Source organism: Tupaia chinensis, unplaced genomic scaffold (assembly GCF_000334495.1).
Source record: "Tupaia chinensis unplaced genomic scaffold, TupChi_1.0 Scaffold000060_1, whole genome shotgun sequence".
Lineage (NCBI taxonomy): Eukaryota > Metazoa > Chordata > Mammalia > Scandentia > Tupaiidae > Tupaia > Tupaia belangeri.
In genome coordinates this window covers 2385120-2404574 of record NW_006159518.1, presented here as the reverse complement: position 1 = coordinate 2404574, position 19455 = coordinate 2385120, and the positions used below count along the sequence as shown (strand labels likewise).

The 19455-nt window shown below is 39.5% G+C and overlaps 1 protein-coding gene across 1 annotated transcript in view; it reads right to left on the bottom strand.

Moving 5' to 3' along the window:
* Window positions 1–19455, bottom strand: part of MLLT10 (MLLT10 histone lysine methyltransferase DOT1L cofactor) — a 292936-nt gene that overhangs the window by 172671 nt on the left and 100810 nt on the right. The window contains 1 exon segment of the mRNA XM_027776734.1: window positions 8211–8320. Within this exon segment, the coding sequence (XP_027632535.1) occupies window positions 8211–8320 (110 nt within the window).

Below are 19455 nucleotides of genomic sequence, written 5' to 3'. Positions count from 1 at the left end.
ATGTGTGTGTGTGTGTGTGTGTGTGTGTGTGTGTGTGTGTTTGTCAGAAAAGTCAGGAAGCATTTTTGCTAGAAAAACATTGAAAAAATATATCATGACTTTTCCAACAACCTTATATATAGAAATATAAAGAAATATGGACAGGTATGTGCATAGGAATATACGTATGTATACACTGAATCAAAAGTATCACTGTGACTTCACAGTTTCTATATAAATATATATGTATTTATGTATATTTTAAATAATTATTAATTCATGTATTATTATTATTTTTTTAATTTGAGCAGAGAGAAACGGGGGGGAGGGGAAGTGAAAAAGAAAGTCGCCAGGTCCAGGACTTGAACTGAAGTCATCCATACAAGAGTCCAGCGCCTTAACCACCATGCCACCTGCTGGCCCCACAGAAGCAATATATTAATAGATGTGAATTTGTGTAAATGTGTATCTCTGTATGTATATACATATATGTTATTTCCTAGCTATGCTGACTGAGAGGACTTGAGGGTAGCAACATCCCAGTAACAGTGAGCAAACCTACTGCTTACTTTGGTTTCTAAATACAATTCTCACCTAAAAAAAATCAGTAAGACTCCTTAGAGAAATAGTGATTCCAGGACTAATATACTATTGTGTCAGAAGTAAGGAAATTCTCAACAGAATGAAGATATATGTCAAAAGACACAAAACCAGCTTAAAGAGGTTCCACCAGCCAAACCTAAGACATTATATACAGCAAAATGAATTACAGTAATGGAGCATGACCTATTAAAATAAAATAGTAACAAACAAGTCCATAGTAATATAAAAAATCACGGAATGGAGAACACATTTCTTTATAATGCAATGCCGTATGATGAATATAAGAGAAATAATGGGGGCCAGACCCAGAGCCTAGTGATTGATAGATCTGGATCCCACACAGCCAACTGTAGTTAGAATCCTGGTCCAGGGGCCTTGAAAAGCATGCCAAGTGTGTATGCATGCATGCCCCAAATCCTGACAGGATGGAGAAACAGAGAAGGGCCTGTGATGTGACCATGGCCCATAGGAGGGACGCTTTCACCCTCTCCCTGTCTATGTAAGTGTACATATCCTCTAGCAATCAGGGATGAAAAAAAAGAACAAGAAATGATAGAATTAGAAACCCACTGCCTAGGGCCAACTGGGTGGTTAAGGCGGCTGGATCCCACATGGTTGACTTTATGGTTCTGGTCCCAGACCTGGAGGCTTGAAAAACATGCTGGGTACATGTACCTGTGTGTGCAAAATCCTGAAAGGAGAATGGAGAAGAGACTGTGGCATGGTCATCTCTCCTGGAGAGTGTCTTCTCACTTTCTCTCTGTCTCCAGCAAACTCATGAGCACCATAGCAAACTAGAAATCCACTGCCTCCCATCAATCTTAGTAATAATACATTAACGGAGCCAAAAAACATCAGTAGATACTAAAATTATTAAGTAAAAATTGCAAAGCACAGGGGCCAAAAAGTGGCGCGGTGGTTAAGGCACTGGACTCACACATAGCTGACTGAGTTCCAGTAGCAGATCTAGAGGCTTGGAAGAAATGCCAGGCATGTGTGCATGCATACCCAAAATCCAGAGAGGAGAATGGAGAAGGGATTTGCAGCATGGCCATTCCCCCTGGGGGTGGGGGAGGGGCGGTGATTTCTCACTTTCCGTGTCACTGCTCCCTCCATCCCCCCCCACTCGCTTTCTCCCTCTCCCTCTCCCTCTCCCTCCCTCTCTCCCTCTCCCCCCCTCCCCCCCCCCCCCCCTCTCTCTTTCTCTCTCCCTCTCTCTCTTTCTCTCTCTCTCTCTTTCTCTCTCTCTCTCTCTCTCTCGCAAGCGCATGTGCCCTGCATGTGCCCTACGGCAAAAACCAAAGCACAAAGAACAAGACATGTATATACAAAACACATCCCTACAAAATGCTTATTGATTATAAAGGTAAAAAGATTAACCTCACAGCGGAGAAACCTGACAGACACCATATTAGGCAAGTAATCAAAGTAACATCACCAGTAATGGGAAAAACTGAAATCATGTACCACCTGATAGGATGCAATGAAAAGAAAAGAGAATCGCTTCTGTGATATTCCTTACAAAAACAGATAATCTGCATTTAATCAGGAGAAAAATCAGGAAAATCCAAATAAGTATATTCTATATGATAGCTGGCCTGTAATGTTCAGAAGTATCAAATTTTCAAAGTCAGAGAAAGACTCAACTACTATTGGGTTGTCAGAAAAGTCATGATGTATTTTTTTTCTATGTTTTTCAAAGGTCATTTATTTATATAAAGAACAAGTATAAATCAATATAATACACTGTCCATTTTGTTCAATAACCTTTTGCCATCTTTCAGTGAGCTTCCTAATTCTTCATTCATACAAGGACCTGTCTTTATCAGCAAAAAACTGAACAAGGTGCTGATTTACAGCCTCACCTGAATTGAATGTTATACCAAGTGAGGAGTTTTGAAGAGAGCAAAACAAATGGAAGTCTGGTGGCACATGGTCAGGTACATGTGGTGGGTGTGGTGGCACATCTCACTCAAGCTCCAGTAATTTTTGATGAGTGATCAAATTTATATGTGGAATGTGATGGAATACAGCTCCTTTATGACCAACGAGCTCTAGGGTTTTCTGGGTAATGCGTTCGTTCAAACTGTCCCACTGCAGATAGTACATATTCAAACTGATTGTCTGGTTCCTTGTTAGGAACTTGAAAAACACGGCACTTTTAAAATCCTGCCATGTTGAGAGCATAAACTTCCTGGGATGAATACTGCTTCCAATGTCATTTGAGGCAAATCATCACATTGGGACCAAGACAATTATATACCACATTACTTCAAACAATTCACTTCTCATCACCAGTTGTCAGTCACTTTTAAAAAGGACTGTTTTCCTCCCATTGAACGAGCATTTTGCAGATGTTCATATACGCCATCAAATGTTGAGTTCATGAAGAACCCAAACAGCAAGCTTGCTTAGTATCCTAGGACCTTCAGGTGGACATGAATGCTAGAATGATGGATGTTCAATGTTTCTGCAATCTCTCATGTCTGTCTCAATCAATGCCTTTATTTCACCATCATCAACCTTGGTGGGCCTCCCTGACCAGAGTGTCATTGAGATCAAAGTCACTAGAACAGAATTTTGTAAACCATCATCGGCACTGATGTTCTCACAGAGCACCGTCACCATAAACTTGACATAACTTCTCACAATCTTTTTTTTTTAAATAATTATTTTATTTGGGAACCAGCAGTTAGTGTAATGGCTATGTCGCTGGACTCCCATGTAGTCAACTGCGGTTCGCATCCCGGACCCAGTGGCTTAGAACTCATGCCAGGCGCGTGTGCGTGCATGCCCAAGATCCCGAGAGGAGAGTGGAGGAGAAGGGATTGAGGCGTGACCATCTCCCCGGGGGGTGATTTCTCACCTTCTGTCTCTCTGTCTCTCTCTGTCTGTCTGGTGAGAGCACGCACCCTATAGCGAAAACCTCTCCAAAAAAAAAAAAAAGAATTATTTTATTGTACTTTATTCATTATTATTATCATTATTATTTTCCAGTTTGATCAGAGAGAGAGAGAGAGATAGGAAATGAGAAAGCAAGCCACCAGGTCTGAGACTTGAACCGTGGTCGGCCATGTGAGAGTCCAGCGCCTTTAACCACCATGCCACTTGCTGGTCCCAACTTCTCACCATCTTGATGCATGTTCTTTCCTTTGCAGGAGTAAAACAATAAAATATGGAGAAAATGCAGTTTGATCTTCCATCTTAAACTTGTAAAATCTCCAAAACTCAATCAAATTGCTTACTATTTTTTGAGAATGAAGCTAGAACTATTAGCTTTCAAATGATATGACAGTAACATAGATGTGAATAACTCTAGTACTTTCAAAAATAAACTAGCACTATCTGTTGCAAAAATGTATCATAACTTTTCTGATAACCAAATATTGGAGAATAAAGGAAACCAATGAAAAAAAATGCAATCTGTGATGCTTTTGCAATGGAGGATATTTCTTTTTATTTATTTATTTTTTTTTGGAGAGGTTTTCACTATAGGGCGCGTGTGCTCACCAGACAGAGAGAGACATAGAGACAGAAAGTGAGAAATCACCCCCCCAGGGGTGATGGTCACGCCACAATCCCTTCTCCTCCACTCTCCTCTCGGGATCTTGGGCATGCACGCACACGCGCCCGGCGTGAATTCTAAGCCACTGGGTCCGGGATGCGAACCGCAGTCGACTACATGGGAGAGTCCAGTGACATAGCCATTACGCTAACTGCTGGTTCCCAAGGATATTTTTTAGAAATTGAAGAAATATGAACGAGGTAGGTAAACCATACAGCAATAATACATCACTGCTAATTTCCTGCTTTTGATGACTATATCATGATTATATAAAATATTCTTCTTTATAGAAAATGTATACCATTCAGCAATGATGGTAAAGTAAAGAATACTGGTAAAGTATTCTGAAATGGTTTAAGATTGGAAGAGCTCTTTTGTACCATTCCTGCAATCTGTACATAAGTTTAAAATTATTTCAAAATTACAATGAAAAACTAGTCTGTTTGTTTTGTTTCATTTTTGCTAGAGAGTATGAGACAGAGAGAGAGAGAAAGAGAGAGAAGGAAACTGAGAAATCACCCCTCAGAGGGGATGACCACTCTGGAATCCCTTCTCTTCCAGTCTCTTTTCAGAATTTTGGGCACGCCCATACACACATATGGTTGATTTTCCAGATGCCAGGTCCAAGACTAGAACTGTGCAGCAGCTGGCCATGTGGGATCCAGCACCTCCATGCCACCTGCTGGTCCGAAAAAGCAAGTATTTTTAAAAATAAACTCTGAAGTACTAATAACACTGTTTTATACAATATTGTAAATGTTTCCTTTGCATGGCATCAGAGACAGGACAATAATAAGTAGTTGTGTAAATTACGCAAATATAAAAAATTAATCTGGGGAACCAGCAGTTAGCGTAATGGCTATGTCGCTGGGCTCCCATGTAGTCGACTGCAGTTCGCGTCCCAGACCCAGTGGCTTAAAACTCACACCGGGCGCGTGTGCGTGCGTGCCCAAGATCCCGAGAGGAGAATGGAGGAGAAGGGATTGTGGCGTGACCATCTCCCCTGGGGAGTGATTTCTCGCTTTCTATCTCTCTGTCTCTGTCTGTCTGTCTGGTGAGCGCACACACCCTATAGCAAAAATCTCTCAAAAAAAAAAAAAAAAAGAAAAAGAAAAAGAAATTAATCTGCTAGAACACCAAAAACAAAAACAAAGAAAACATAATGAAAATTAGAAAGCCAATGTTAAATTATGGGCAAAAACATGCACAGCAAATATGTAAGAGAAAAAATATTATCTTAATAAAAGTGAAGGAAAAAAGTGACAATATTAAAATGAATTAATAGACATGCCAGGTCAATTAATACACACAAATAACCTTTAAAAAATATTTAACCTTACCAGTACTCAAATATCATTCAAATACTGTAATATTTTTCACTAAAAAAGAAGCAAAGATGTTTTAATGGTAATGCACAATATACTGAACATGGCATAAGGTTACAAGCAATCTCACATGCTGTTAAGGTAATATAAACTGGCAACTGCATTCTAGAGGACAATTTCACAGTATGTATTTATTGAAGTTTCCAAAACCTCACCCCTTTTTACAAAAAGGTTCTACTGGTATATACTTCATGCTGGACACAAAACAAGACCCTTCAGCAATAAGGGGTTGCTTAATTAAATCACAGATAATTTAATCTTACAATACTATCCATTACTAAGTATTCTAAGTATCTACTCGATGCCACAATCCTCCAGCCTCCATAGATTTTTGCCATAGGGCAGGTGCCACCACGCCCCTAAGTATCTACTAAAAATATTACAGAAATATATAATTTATTGACATTCAATAAAATGTTCAGGGTTAGTAAGTTTCAGAAGCAAACAAAACAATATAAAAGCAAAATGACACTTTTTTATAACTATATTATAAGTAAAAATGCAAATAAAAAATCTGGAAAGATCTGAATTTGAGATTTAAGTTGATTTTTACCTTCAATCTTTTTATTCTCCTTCCTATAGTCTCAAGTTTAAAAATAAGTATTAATTACAGAATAAAATATTTGCCATCTCAAAACTGACTACTATAACACTCTTTTCCACAGATGGAACGAACATATATCTTCACTTAACAACATTACAGTTAAAGGCACATTGGATCATGGGGAAACCTTCTAAAATAGAGAAGAGAATGAAACAACAATATATATGATAAATCAGGAAAAAAATACATAGAAAAAATGAACATAAAACTTTTATTTTGGGGGCCGGCAGGGGTGTGGTGGTTAGGGGTGCTGGCTGGAATCCCACACGGCTGACCGCAGTTTGAATCCCAGACATAGCAGCATGCTTTTTCACTTTCCTCCTCTCTCTCTCACTGTCCTTCTCTCATCAAATAAAAATAAAGATAAATAAAGTTTAAAAAAAAGAATTATTTTCTAAAAAACTTTTATGTTTTATAAAAAGCCATGATAGGAGCCAGCAGATGTTATGAAGGTTAAGGCAGCTGGATCTTACATGGTCGAATGCATGGTTTGAATTTCGGACTAGAGGCTTGAAAAACACTGTGGGTGTGCGTGTATGCATGCCTAAAGTCCTGAGATAAGAAAGGAGAATGGATTGTGACGTGGTCATCGTCTCTGGAAGGCGATTTCTAGTGTTTTCTCTCTCTCTGGCAAGCACATATGCCCTTACAGCAAAAACTTTAAAAAAAAAGGGGGGGGAGGGCAAAGATAAAAATCTTATATTGGAGTAAAAATAGCATAAGGAGAGATAAGTAACATTCTTATACAGGATTATTTTTATTTTTTAAGAAAGAATGTAGGATATCATAATGAATATTACATTAAATTGTGATTGATTAAAATTTAGTAAGACTGGGGCCAGCAGGTGGCATAGTGGTTAAGGTGCTGGCCTCCCAAATGGCCAATCATCATTCCATCCCAGACCCAGCGGCCTAAAACTCACGCAGGGAGCAAGTCCGTGCATGCCCAAAATCCAGAAAGGAGAAGGGATTATGAATGACCATCCTCCCACACAGAGCAATTTCTCTCTTTCTGTCTCTCTGTCTCTTCAGCAAGTACACACACCCTACAGCAAAACTCTGCCCCACCAAAAAAAAAAAAGTTAATAAAACCTTGAAACTTGAATAGAGAAAAAAGGTCAGCAGCCAACAGATGGCATAGAGGTTAAGGTGGGCAGATCCTACATAGCTGGCTGCGTGGTTTGAGTCTCAACCCAGCAGCTTGAAAAACACACTGGCAGCTTGGAAAATACACCAGGTGCATGTGTGTACATGCCCCAAATCCCAAGAGGAGAATGAAGAATGAAGAAGGGACTGCGGTGCAGCCATCCCTGCTGAGGGATACTCGCCCTTCCCTCTCTCTTTCTCCCTCCCTCCTTCCTTCCTTCTCTTTGTTTTTGTTTTTTTTGTTTTTTTTTTTTTTAAGGTTTAGGTTTTTACCATAGGACAAATGCACTCTCCCGAAAGAGACAGAGAGGAAAGGGAGAAATCATCCCCCAGAGGGGATGGTCATGCTGCAATCCATTTTCCTCTATTCTCTTCCTGGGATTTTGGGCACCCGCACACATGGCCAGCATGATTTCAAGCCACCAGGTCCAGGACTTTAACTGTAGTTTGCCATGTGGGAGCCCAATACCTCATCCACCACACTATCTACTGGCCCTAGGGGATGCTTTCTCTCTCTTTCTCTCTCTCTCTCTCTCTCTCTCTCTCTCCAGCAAGCACATGTACTCTATAGCAAAAACTAGAGAGCCAGAGCGCTTAAGAGAAAAAATTGAAAGTGAGTAAATCTTAAAGGACAAATCTTTAATAAGAGTTTAAGTCCTGTAAATTCTAGAATACTAAGTACCTAGGTTAGTACAAAATGTGACATTTGTTAGACTTTTAGTTTTCCGCTCCTGTGACCTTAGTAACATATTTTAAACCTGGCCTATTGTGGTAATTCTGTATCTTCCAAATCCCTTTGCAATTTCATAAAGAACTATAATTTAGAATTTTTAATGGAGGTCCGTAATTTTAAAAAATACACATACAATTCCTTGTCACCTCCCAGATTTAAAATAAAAATATCGTATTCAAATAATATCTACTATACCTTATTATAACGATCGTGTGGCACAGACTGTAAAACGATTGGTTCCATTGTAGAAACATTGGCAAATTGTACCTCTGGAATATACAGGGCACAAACCACATGAGCCCAACCTAAAAATAAATTAAAATAATGTCATTTCTTTTTCAGTTTTATCAAAACTTAAATAAAATCACTAACTTTCTAAAGAGATTCCTTAAATGCCCATTTAAGCAAACATACACCAAAGCCATTAACAAACTACTCAATATTATTACTGACTTCCTTCCACTCCATGAAAATAGTTAAACCAATACTGACAAAGCATCTTAAATCATTACTCTAGTTATTACATGAACATAAAGAGGGATGCAGAAATTCAGGTACTAGCACTGACACTTCTTATATAGGCAGAATAAAAATTTAGATGAATGCTACTTCTAAGAACCACTAAGAAAACATTTTTTAAAAGTTTCATACATAAAATAAAAGTTTTAATACTTTAGTACTTTGGCCCAGAATTAGTGAGCTAGAACTGGAAATGGATCAAAGTCCCTAGAGGTGTATGGAGCTTCTGGCCACTTTCACTCACAAAACACAAATAAAAACACACAGGGAATCCAAAGGATTGCATCCAGACTTTGATCATTTTAAAATAAAAAATATGACTAAGGTAATCCAAAATTACAGCTACCCTGTGGCACCAAGCAGAAGCAAATATGTATCCTCCCAAGTAAAATAATATCTTAGCTACAAATAATTTATACAATTTGTTAATTCTAATTTACACCACAATCAAAAGTACCAAAGACATGAGAGACCAAAAACTGATAATGAGCAGAAGAAAACCAAAACAGATCTGTATTTTGGAATTATCAGACACATATTCTAAACTCATTGTGCTTATTATGATTAAATGCATACAAGGCAACATTAAAAACTGCTGCAAATTACGGAATGCTATAATAACAAATGAACTCTAAGAAATAAAAACACAGAAATTAAAAATTAATGTGAGATGGGTCAGCAGGTGATGGGGTGGTTGAGGGCACTAAACTCCCACATGGCTAACCCAGACTTGGCAGCTTGCTTGCTTTCTCCCTATCGCTCTCACTCTCTCTCATTCTATCCCTCTCTGGTTAAATTAAATTAAAATTAATTAATTAATTCTTTTTAAAAATTAATGTGAGATTAACAGTGGCTTAGGTGTGAATTAAAAGAGTTAGTGCAGGACAAAATAGATGAGACAAAAATATCTAGAATGTTAGCATAAGAAACAAAAGTATGAAAAATTCACTCAGAAGATCTAACACACAGGTACTCAGTCTCAGAGAAATATGGAAATAAATGGCACAGTGGTATTTGAAATGATAATACATAAAAATTTTCCAAAAGAGAAGTTAAACAGCAAGTCACTGACTAAATACCCACTATAAATTCTCAGGGTTAAAAAAAGAAGAAAAAGAAATCCATATGTAGTCATATTAGTAAAACAACAGAAAATCAAGAGAGAAAGAGAGAGAGATCTTAAAAGCAATGAAAAGGCAAGTTATCACAAGATCAACTGGAAGACCAGCAGTTAGCATAATGGCTATGTAGCTGGACTCTCACTGTGGTTCGAGTCCTGGACCCAGTGGCTTAAACTCACGCTGGGTGCATGTGCATGCGTGCCCAAGATCCTGAGAGGAGAATAGAGGAGAAGGGATTGCAGTATCACCATCCCCCCGGGGGCTGATTTCTCATTTTCTATCTCTCTGTCTGTCTGTCTTTCTGGACAGTGCACGCGCCCTATAGCAAAAATAACCTCTCCAAAACAAAGGAAAAAAGAAAAGAGATCAACTGGAATAACAAACCCAGAACATCTCTTTAAACAGATCTATATTAAAGGAAACAAAAGGGGCCAGTGGATGGCACAGTGTGAATGGCATAATACGTCACTGGACTGCCATGACCCAAGTTCAAGTCCCAGACCCGGCGGCTTCAAACACACTAGGTGCATGTGCTTGCACGCCCAAAATCCCGAGAGGAGAATAAAGGAGCAGAGATTGCGACGTGGCCATCCCCCCTGCAAGTAATTTGTCGCTGTCATTCTGGCAAGTAACAGTAACCAATCAAACAAAATCTAATCCGTGTGGCACCCTATAGCAAAAATCTCTCTCTAAAAACAAAAGGGAAAAAGAAAAAAATTCACTCAGATTACAGAAAAAATTATCCCAGCTCTAAATTTCAGCAAGAAATGAAGTGGTAACTTTTAATTTTATTTCATTTTATTTATTTTACTACCAGAGGGTGTGAGTGCTCAACGGGAAAAGAGAGGGAGACAGACAGAAATAAAGCACCCCCTCAAGGGGGTTCTAGTCACGCTACAATCGTTTTTCATGTATTTCTCCTTCCCATTAGGATTTTGGGCAAGCATGTCAGGTGCTCAGCATGATTTTCAAGCTGCCAAAGCCAGGATTCAAGTCCCAGGCACCCATGCGGGTTCTGACTTCCAATGCACAGCACTAATCCACTGCTCTACAGGGTTAGTCCAACAGTAATAACTGTTAATAGCTATTAGCCATATAAAATAGCAGCAATGCCTTCTCTTACTTAAATACATATGACTGCTTACATTAAAAATTAAAACACTGGGGGACTGACAGGTGGCATATAAGGGTGCTAGAGGCCCACAGGGCTGACTACAGTTCGAGCCCCAGACCTAGCGGCTTGCTTTCTCACTTTCCCTCCCTCTCTCTCTCACTTACTCACTCTCTTTATTGAAATTTAAAAATAAATAAATAAATAGTTAAATAAAATACTTTTTTTAAATTAAAACATTGGGGCCAGCAGGTGGCATAATAGTTAAGGCACTGGACTCCCACATGGCTGACAATGGTTCAAGTTCCAGACCTGCCAGCTTGAAACTCATGCTGGGTGGGACCAGCAGTTGGTGTAATGGCTATGTCGCTGAACTCTCATGTAGTCGACCACAGTTCGAGTCCTGGACTCAGTGTCTTAAACTCACACCAGGTGTGTGTACATGTGTGCCCAAGATCCTGATAGGAGAATAGAGAAGGAATTGAAAAGTGGCTATCCCTCGGGGGGGGGGGTTATCTCTCACTTTCTCTCTGTCTCTTTCTGTCTTTCTGGTGAGCGCACACACCCTATAGGAAAAACGTCTCAAAAGAAAAAAAAAAAAAAAAAGAACTAAAACACTCCTTTATCTGATACTACAAAATGCATCTCCCAAGAAGGGACTGTAATATGACCACACCCCACTGGGGGGAGTATGCCTTCTCTCTCTCCCTCTGGTGAGCATACACGCTCTCTGGCAAATTTAAAAAAAAAAAAAAAAACTTCCAAAAATTAGGTTCCACTAAACCTGCTCCATAAAATTGAAAGAAATAACTACCATACCAGATACCCAGATAACAGCACAGGGACATGAGGAACATAACACAACAAGGAAACTTAACACTTACAAAGAAAACACTAATTATCCAATAAGAGAGCGGAAAGAAAAAACATTCTTAAAAAGTCTGAATGGAAACTGAAAACAATAGCTCTAGAAAGAACTCACTAAGATAGATACAGGATAATATAAACACACCGTTCAGGTCATACTATAATGTGGTGGTGGAGATGGCTAGAAGCCACACGGCCAACATTGTTGTTGGAATCCCAGACCCTGTAACTTAAAAAAAAAAAAATCAACTCTGGACGTAGGTGTGTACATGCCCAAAATTCCAAAAGGAAGGAATAATGGAGGAGAAGGGATTACAGCATGAGCACTCTCCATGCGGGATTGCTTTCTCACTTTTTGCCCTCTCTCCAGTGGGCACACATACCCTTGGCAAATTTAAAAAAAAAAACAGTAACCGATCAAACAAAATCCAAAAACCAATTTAAAATCAGAACGAAAAATCTGACAAAGAGAAATCGTTTAAAAAAAAAAAAAACAGACATTCTCAAACTTAAAACACTGCAACAAATAAAATTAAAAACATAATGTAGAAGGGCCTGGCAGGTGGCATGGTAGTTAAAGGTACTGGACTCCCACATGACCAATGGCAGTTTGAATCCCAGATCTGGAGGCTTGCTTTCTCACTCACTCCCTCCCTCCCTCACTCTGTCCCTCTCTGGCCAAATTAAAATAAATAAATAAATAAATGTATGTTAAAATTATTTTTTAAATTATTAAAAAATAACGTAGAGCTTCAATATTATAAAATATCTATTTAATGACTACTGTAAGCTATATAGCACAAGCTAGGTCAGCTAATATGCTTGACCAGACTAGATCAAGTAGAAAGAGTCTCAAAAAGAGGTCCTGGTCAAGGTTTATAATTAAAATGTCAAAATTAAAAAACAAAGGGCCAGACCCTTTGCCGAATGGTTACATAGAGCTAGATTCCACATGGCCAACCATGGCCAACTGCATCCTAGCCCTGATGGCTTGAAAAACACACTGGGTGCTGCGTGTGCGTGTGCATGTGTGTGTGTGTCCCAATATTCAAAAGCCTGAAAGGGGCAGGCCACAGCATGGCATTAAGTGCAGTACATCTGGGGCACAAGAACCCACATGGCCAACCAACTCTAGTTCACGCAGTAGCATCTTGAAAGACATACCTATATCTTAACTGCAGACAAAATAGCTGCAACGTAACTATACCCTGTCGGGGGATTCTTTTTATCTCTATTTGGAAAGCACTCATGCCATTGGGCAACAAAAAATGGAAAGAAAACATAAGACAAAATTCTAAAAGAGAAAACTGCCAGCCAAGAATTCTATGCCTAGTAAACCTATCCTTCATATATAAGGAGAAATAAAGTCTTCAAAAGACAAGTAAGAGAACAGTAGGTGGTATAGTGGTTAAGGCACTGACACCCCCATGGCCGACAGCAGTTAGAGTCCTGGACCTGGTAGATTGCTTTCTCACCTTCCCTCCTCTCTCTCTCTCTCTGGTAAAATTAAAAATAATAAAATTAAGTACGTTAATTCTTTAAAAAAAAAAAAAAAAAGACAAGCAAACACTGAAGAAATAACCCTCACTAGACCAGCCTTAGAAGAAATACATAAAGGAATCCTAAATTAAGAAGCAAAACAATGTAACTATCATCATAAAAACACATGAAAATACAAAAAAATGAACTAGATATGCAAATATGAGAAACAGAAAGAACCCAAACCCCAACACTACAAAAAATATCAAATCAGAGACAAAGAAAGAAAGAAAGAGAACACACAAAACCACCAAAAAACACCTAGGAAAATGACAAGAACAAAAATCTACCCTGCCTGTCATAATCCTAAATATAAACAGATTAAATTCCTGTCTTAAGGGCGAGCAGATGGCATAGCTGTTATCGTGCTGGACTCCCACATGGCCGACCACGAATTGAGTCCAGATCTGGTGGCTTGAAAGTCATGCCCAGCACATGTCCGAGCATGCCCAAGATCCCAGGAGGAGAATAGAGAAGGAACTGTGGCATGGCCATCAACCCCCCCACCCACCCACACCCACACACACACACACACACACACACACACACAAGGTGATTTCTCACTTTCCCTCTCACTGTCTCTGTCTCTCCTTCACCCCTCCCTGGAGAGTGCATGCAACCTAAGGGAAAAATCTCTCAAAAAAAAAAAAAAAAAAAAATTGAGTGTGCTCCATAGTAATGAAAGATATAAATAATGAAAGATTTGATTCATATAGAAGAGCTATAGCACTTCCAAATGTACATGAACCTAACAAACTATCAGAATACATAGAGGAAAAAACTGATAGTACACAATCAGTGAGAAATATTGGCATGCCTTCCTCAACAAATCACAGGAAATCTTCTCAAAAACTCATCAAGGATATAGAAGATTTCAACAACCAAATATCGAAAGCTAACCTACCGCATATATATAAAACACTACACTCCAAAACCACAGAATTATTTTTGTTGTCGTTCAAGTTTTGCAATAGGGAGTGTGCTCACTGGGGATGTGGGGGTAGGGGCAGGAGAGAAATTTCCCCACACACACATACCACTCCCAAGGATGGCCACACCACAATCCCATCTCCATTCTCCTCTAGGGATGTGAGAGACATGCGTGCACATTTGCCAGGCGTGTTTTTTAAGCTACTGAATCCAAGACTTGAATCATACTATTGGTTATGTGAGATCCAATTGCCTTAACCATCATGCCATGGCTGGCATGAAACTATAGAATTTCTTTTGAAATACACAATTTTGGGACCAGCAGTTGATGTAATGTCTATGTCACTGGATTCCCACATAGTCAACTGCAGTTCGAGTCCCAGACCTGGTGGCTTAAACTAACGCCGGGAGCGTATGCGTGCATGCCCAAGATCCCGAGAAGAGAAGGATTGCGGCATGGCCATCTCCTCAGGGGGGTGATTTCTCCCTTTCTGTCTTTCTGTCTCTCTCTGTCTTTCTGGTGAGCACGCGCACCCAATAGCAAAAAAACCTCTCAAAAAAATAAATCCACATTCTAGCCCTAAACCAAGTGTTGCAACACAGTCAATAGTATTATATTCAGAATTTTCTGTTTTTCTTTTTTTTAAATTTGCACAGGGTGCAACTGACATAGAGATGACAGGGTGACACAATGAAAAAGCAACCCACTAGGGGGGATGGCCACACTGCAATCCCTTCCTCCTCTATTCTCTAGGGATGTGGGGCATATACACATACTTTAAAAACTCAGCATGTTTTCTCAGGCCACCTGGACTGGGACTCAAACTGTGCATTAGGCCATGGGAGATCTAGCCACCTTAACCATCATGCCACAGGCTAGCACCAAAATATATTTTCTCACCATAATAAAAAACTGAACTAAATATCAATAATAAAAAAATAAATAAATAAAAATCCCTATGTACTTGAAAATTAAGACTAACAAATCTAATAGCAAAAGGCATAATCTACAAATATGGTAGTAAACTCTAAAACAGTATACCAATAGTCTCGAAGCTTGTCACCCAATATCCACATGTTAAAATGCTCCCCAATGCAGCAATGATGGCCTTTGAAAGACTTCAAGGTCATGAGCAGAGCTCTCATGGATGAGATTAATGCCCATATTAAAAGAAAACTCAGAGGGACCAGAAGATGGCAGAATGGTTACAGCGCTGGCTCTCATATGGCCGACCATGAGGCCCAGACCCAGAGGTTTCAAACTCACACGTAACATGTTGTGTGAGTGCCCAAAATCTCAAGAGGAGAAGGGATTGTGGCATGGCTATTCTCCGGGAGGGTGATTTCTCACTTTCTTTCTTTCTCTCTCTCTCTCTCTCTCTCTCTACCACAAGCACATGCGTACTATAGCAAAAATTTCTCTTAAAAAAAAAAAACACGGGGTCTTTTTTTACCCCTTCCTCTCTATGAGAACACATAGCAAGTGCCAACTATGAGCAGCAGGCCTTCACTAGACATCTAAACTGCCATCACCTCAAACAGGGACTTCTCAGCCTCCAAAACTTGGAACAGTAAGGTCTATTATTTATAAATTACCAAGTAGAAGGGATTTTGTTACAGCAGCCCCAACAGATTAAAACAAATATTATTATGAGAAGTGTATTTACTTTGTGGCACGAGCTACAGTTCTGTATAAAAATGGTTTTAAAAGCAAGTAAAAGGAGATAAAGATATTAGCGGGAACAGTAGTTAGCGTAATGGCTATGTCGCTGGACTCCCATGTAGCTAACTGCGGTTCGAGTCCCGGACCCGGTGGCTTAAACTCATGCTGGGCGCATGTGCGTGCGCGCCCAGGATCCTGAGAGGAAAATGGAGGAGAAGGGATTGCGGTGTGGCCATCGCCCCTGGTGAGGGGGGGTGATTTCTCACTTTCTGTCTCTCTGGCGAGCACACACGCCCTATAGCAAAAACCTCTCAAAAAAAAAAAAAAAAGGAGATAAAGATACAAGCAATTATTTATGAGCATTAACAAAGCCAAACTGGTATACCCATTACTAGACTCACAGAAAAAGAGATGGCATGCCGGGAGGTGGTATGGTGGTTAAGGGCGCTGGTGGCTGGCTGACCTTGGTTCAAGTCCTGGACCTGGCGGCTTGCTTTCACACTTTCTCAACACTCTCTGTCCCTCTCCAGTCAAATTAAAATAAATAAATAAATGAATGAATAAAATAAAGTTAAATAAAACTACTTAAAAAAGAAAAAAAAAAGATATGGCATAAATAACAAAGGTCATTATGAATTTTGGAGATTTAAAAGATTAAGAAGATAACAAAGAACTTTTAGAGTGAACAAATTTTAAAATTTAGAATAGATGATTTGCCAAAAAAGTAGGGCTTACTAAAACTGATTTTAATTAACAAATTAAAATTTTAGGGGCTTGCAGGTAGCATGGTAGTTAAGGGCACTGGACTCCCATGTGGCTTACTGTGGTTCAAATCCTGGACCTAGTGGCTTGCTTTCTCTCTCTCTCTCTTGCTCCCCCCACCCACCCTATCCCTCTCTTGTCAAATTAAATTAATGGGTAAAATAATTCTTTTAAAAAAATTAAAATTTCAAACAATCCTTTAGGTACATAAATTAATCTGTAATTAAAACCTTCAGGACACAGATTTATCACTGATTCCTATCAAACATGTAAGGATAACACAATACGAGTCCTACACAAACACTTCCAGAAAATAGAACACAAAAAATCTTGACTTCTTATGAGACAAGCATAACACTGATGTCATAAACTAACTATGATACAACAAAGGAAAAGCTTAGCCTAATTTCACTCAAAAACATAGGTGCCAAAATGCTAAACAAAGTATTAGCAGTTAAGTCCCTTAATGACAGTAGAGTTTATACGGGGAAAACAGATTGATTCAACATTCAAAAATGTATCAATATAATTTCCAAAACAGTAAGAAAGAAAAATTCTATGATCATCACAATAAAGGTAGAAAATTTATCTCCCTTTTTTTAAGGATTATTCTTTGTTATTTTTTTTTAATCCGACCAGAGAGAAGAGAAAGAGAGAAAGCAAGCCACCAGGTCCAGAACTGAACTGTGGTCAGCCATGTGGGAGTCCAACACCTTAACCACTGCACCACCTGCCAGACCCTCCATTTTTTATTTAATAATAAAAACAAAAAACTCTCGTCAAAAGAAAAAAATAAGGAAATTTCCTTAATTTGTTAAATTAGTGACTAAAACGTGGGGGAGAGGGGACCTCAAAACGTAAAAACTATCTTCATACTTAATGGTTAAGCGCTAAAAAATAATTCCTCTCTGTAATATGAAGAATAAGAAACAGATGTTAGGACCAGCAGATAGCTTGATGGTTACGCTGGTGGACTACTATGTAATTGACTGCAGTTCGAATCCCAGACCAAGCAGCTTAAAACTCCTACTGGGCAAACATGCATGCATGTCCAAAATCCAAAGAGGAGAAGGGACTGCAGCATGGCCAGCCTCCCTGGTGGGAAGTGATTTCTCACTTTCTGTCCCTCTGGTGAGTGCACACGCCTATAGCAAAAATCTCTCTTTAAAAAAAGAAGAGGGACCAGCAGTTACCGTAATGGCTATGTTGCTGGACTCCCACATAGTCGACCATGGTTCAAGTCCCGGACCCAGTGGCTTAAACTCATGCCGGGCGTGTGTGCGTGCGTGCCCAAGATCCCGAGAGGATAATGGAGGAGAAGGGATTGCAGCGTGGCCATCCCCCCTGGACGGTGATTTCTCACGTTCTGTCTCTCTCTGTCTGTCTGGCGAGCACACGCGCCCTATAGCCTAAAAACCTCTCCAAAAAAAAAAAAAGAGAGAGAAAAGAAAGAAAGAAAAGAAAAGGAAGGAAGGAAGGAAAAGATGCTTGCTATCACCCCTTCTATTCAATATTATGCTGGAAGTCATGGCCAATGCACTAAATTGAGAAAAAAAATCAGAGCATTTAGTGTCTTTTTCTTTTTCTCTGTGATTAAAAAATAAAAACAAGAAACAAACAAAAACTGTAGATAATAAAACTCATGATCTCCACCAATTTAAAGTATTACTAAAGTATATTTACATTGTTAAGATCCCAAAACATTTCAGAGGATCAGCACATGGCATAATGGTTACATCACTGGACTCTCACATGGCCAACCATGATGTGAGACCCAGACCCAGAGGCTTGAAACTCACACCAGGCATGTGTGCATGAGTGCCCAAAATCCCGAGAGGAGAATAGAAGAAAAGGAATTTGCAGCATGGTAATCCCCTCGGGAATGATTTCTTACTTTCTGTCTCTCTGTCTGTCTCTATGTCTCTAGAGCTCTATAACAAAAATCTCTCGTTAAAAAAAAGGGAGGGGGTGCAGGTGACATGGTGGTTGAGGATGCTGGACTCCCACATGGCAAACCACGGTTCAGGTCCTGGACCTGGCTACTTTCTTTCTTGCTTCCCCCCTCCTCTGGTCAAATTTAAATACATAAATAAATAAAGTTAAATAAAATAACTCTTAAAAAAAAATAATGTTGTGGGACCAGCAGTTGGCATAATGGCTATGTCGCTGGACTCCCACGTAGTTGACTGCAGTTCGAGTCCTGGACCCGGTGGTTTAAACTCATGCTGGGTGTGTGTGCATATGTGCCCAAGATACTGAGAGGAGAATGGATTGCAGTGTGGCCATCCCACCTGGGGGGCGATTTCTCGCCTCTGTCTCTCTCTCTGTTTTTCTGGCAAACGCACGCACCCAATAGCAAAAACCTCTCAAAAAAAAAAAAAAAGAAATGCTGGATATGGGGCCAGCAAGTGATGTGGTGGTTAAGGCACTGGACTTCCACATAGTCGACTGTAGCTTGCGTCTAGGACCTGGCAGCTTCCTTTCTCACTTTCTCTCTCTCTCCTGCTATCTGTCTTTCCCTGGTGAATTAAAAAATAATAATAGTGATAATAACAAATAAAAAGTTAGGTGAATATTTAAAAGAAAAAAAAAACATGCTGGGTATGTGGGCCAGCAGTTAGTGCAGTTTATTTTTATTCATTTACTGGGGAGAGGAGAGGGAGAGCAGAGAGATTTTTGCTATAGGGTGTGCACACTCAACAAAGAGACAAAAAGTTAGAAAATCCCTCCCAGGGTATATGGCCATGCCATAATCCCTTCTCCTCTTAAGATTTTGGAAATGCACACACACACCTGGCATGAATTTTAAGCCACCAGGTCTGGGACTCAAACCACAGTTGACTATGTAGAAGTCCAGCAACATAACCATCTACTAGTCCCTGCTGGCTGAGAGTTTAAAGTGGCTAGATCCAACATGGCCAACTGCAT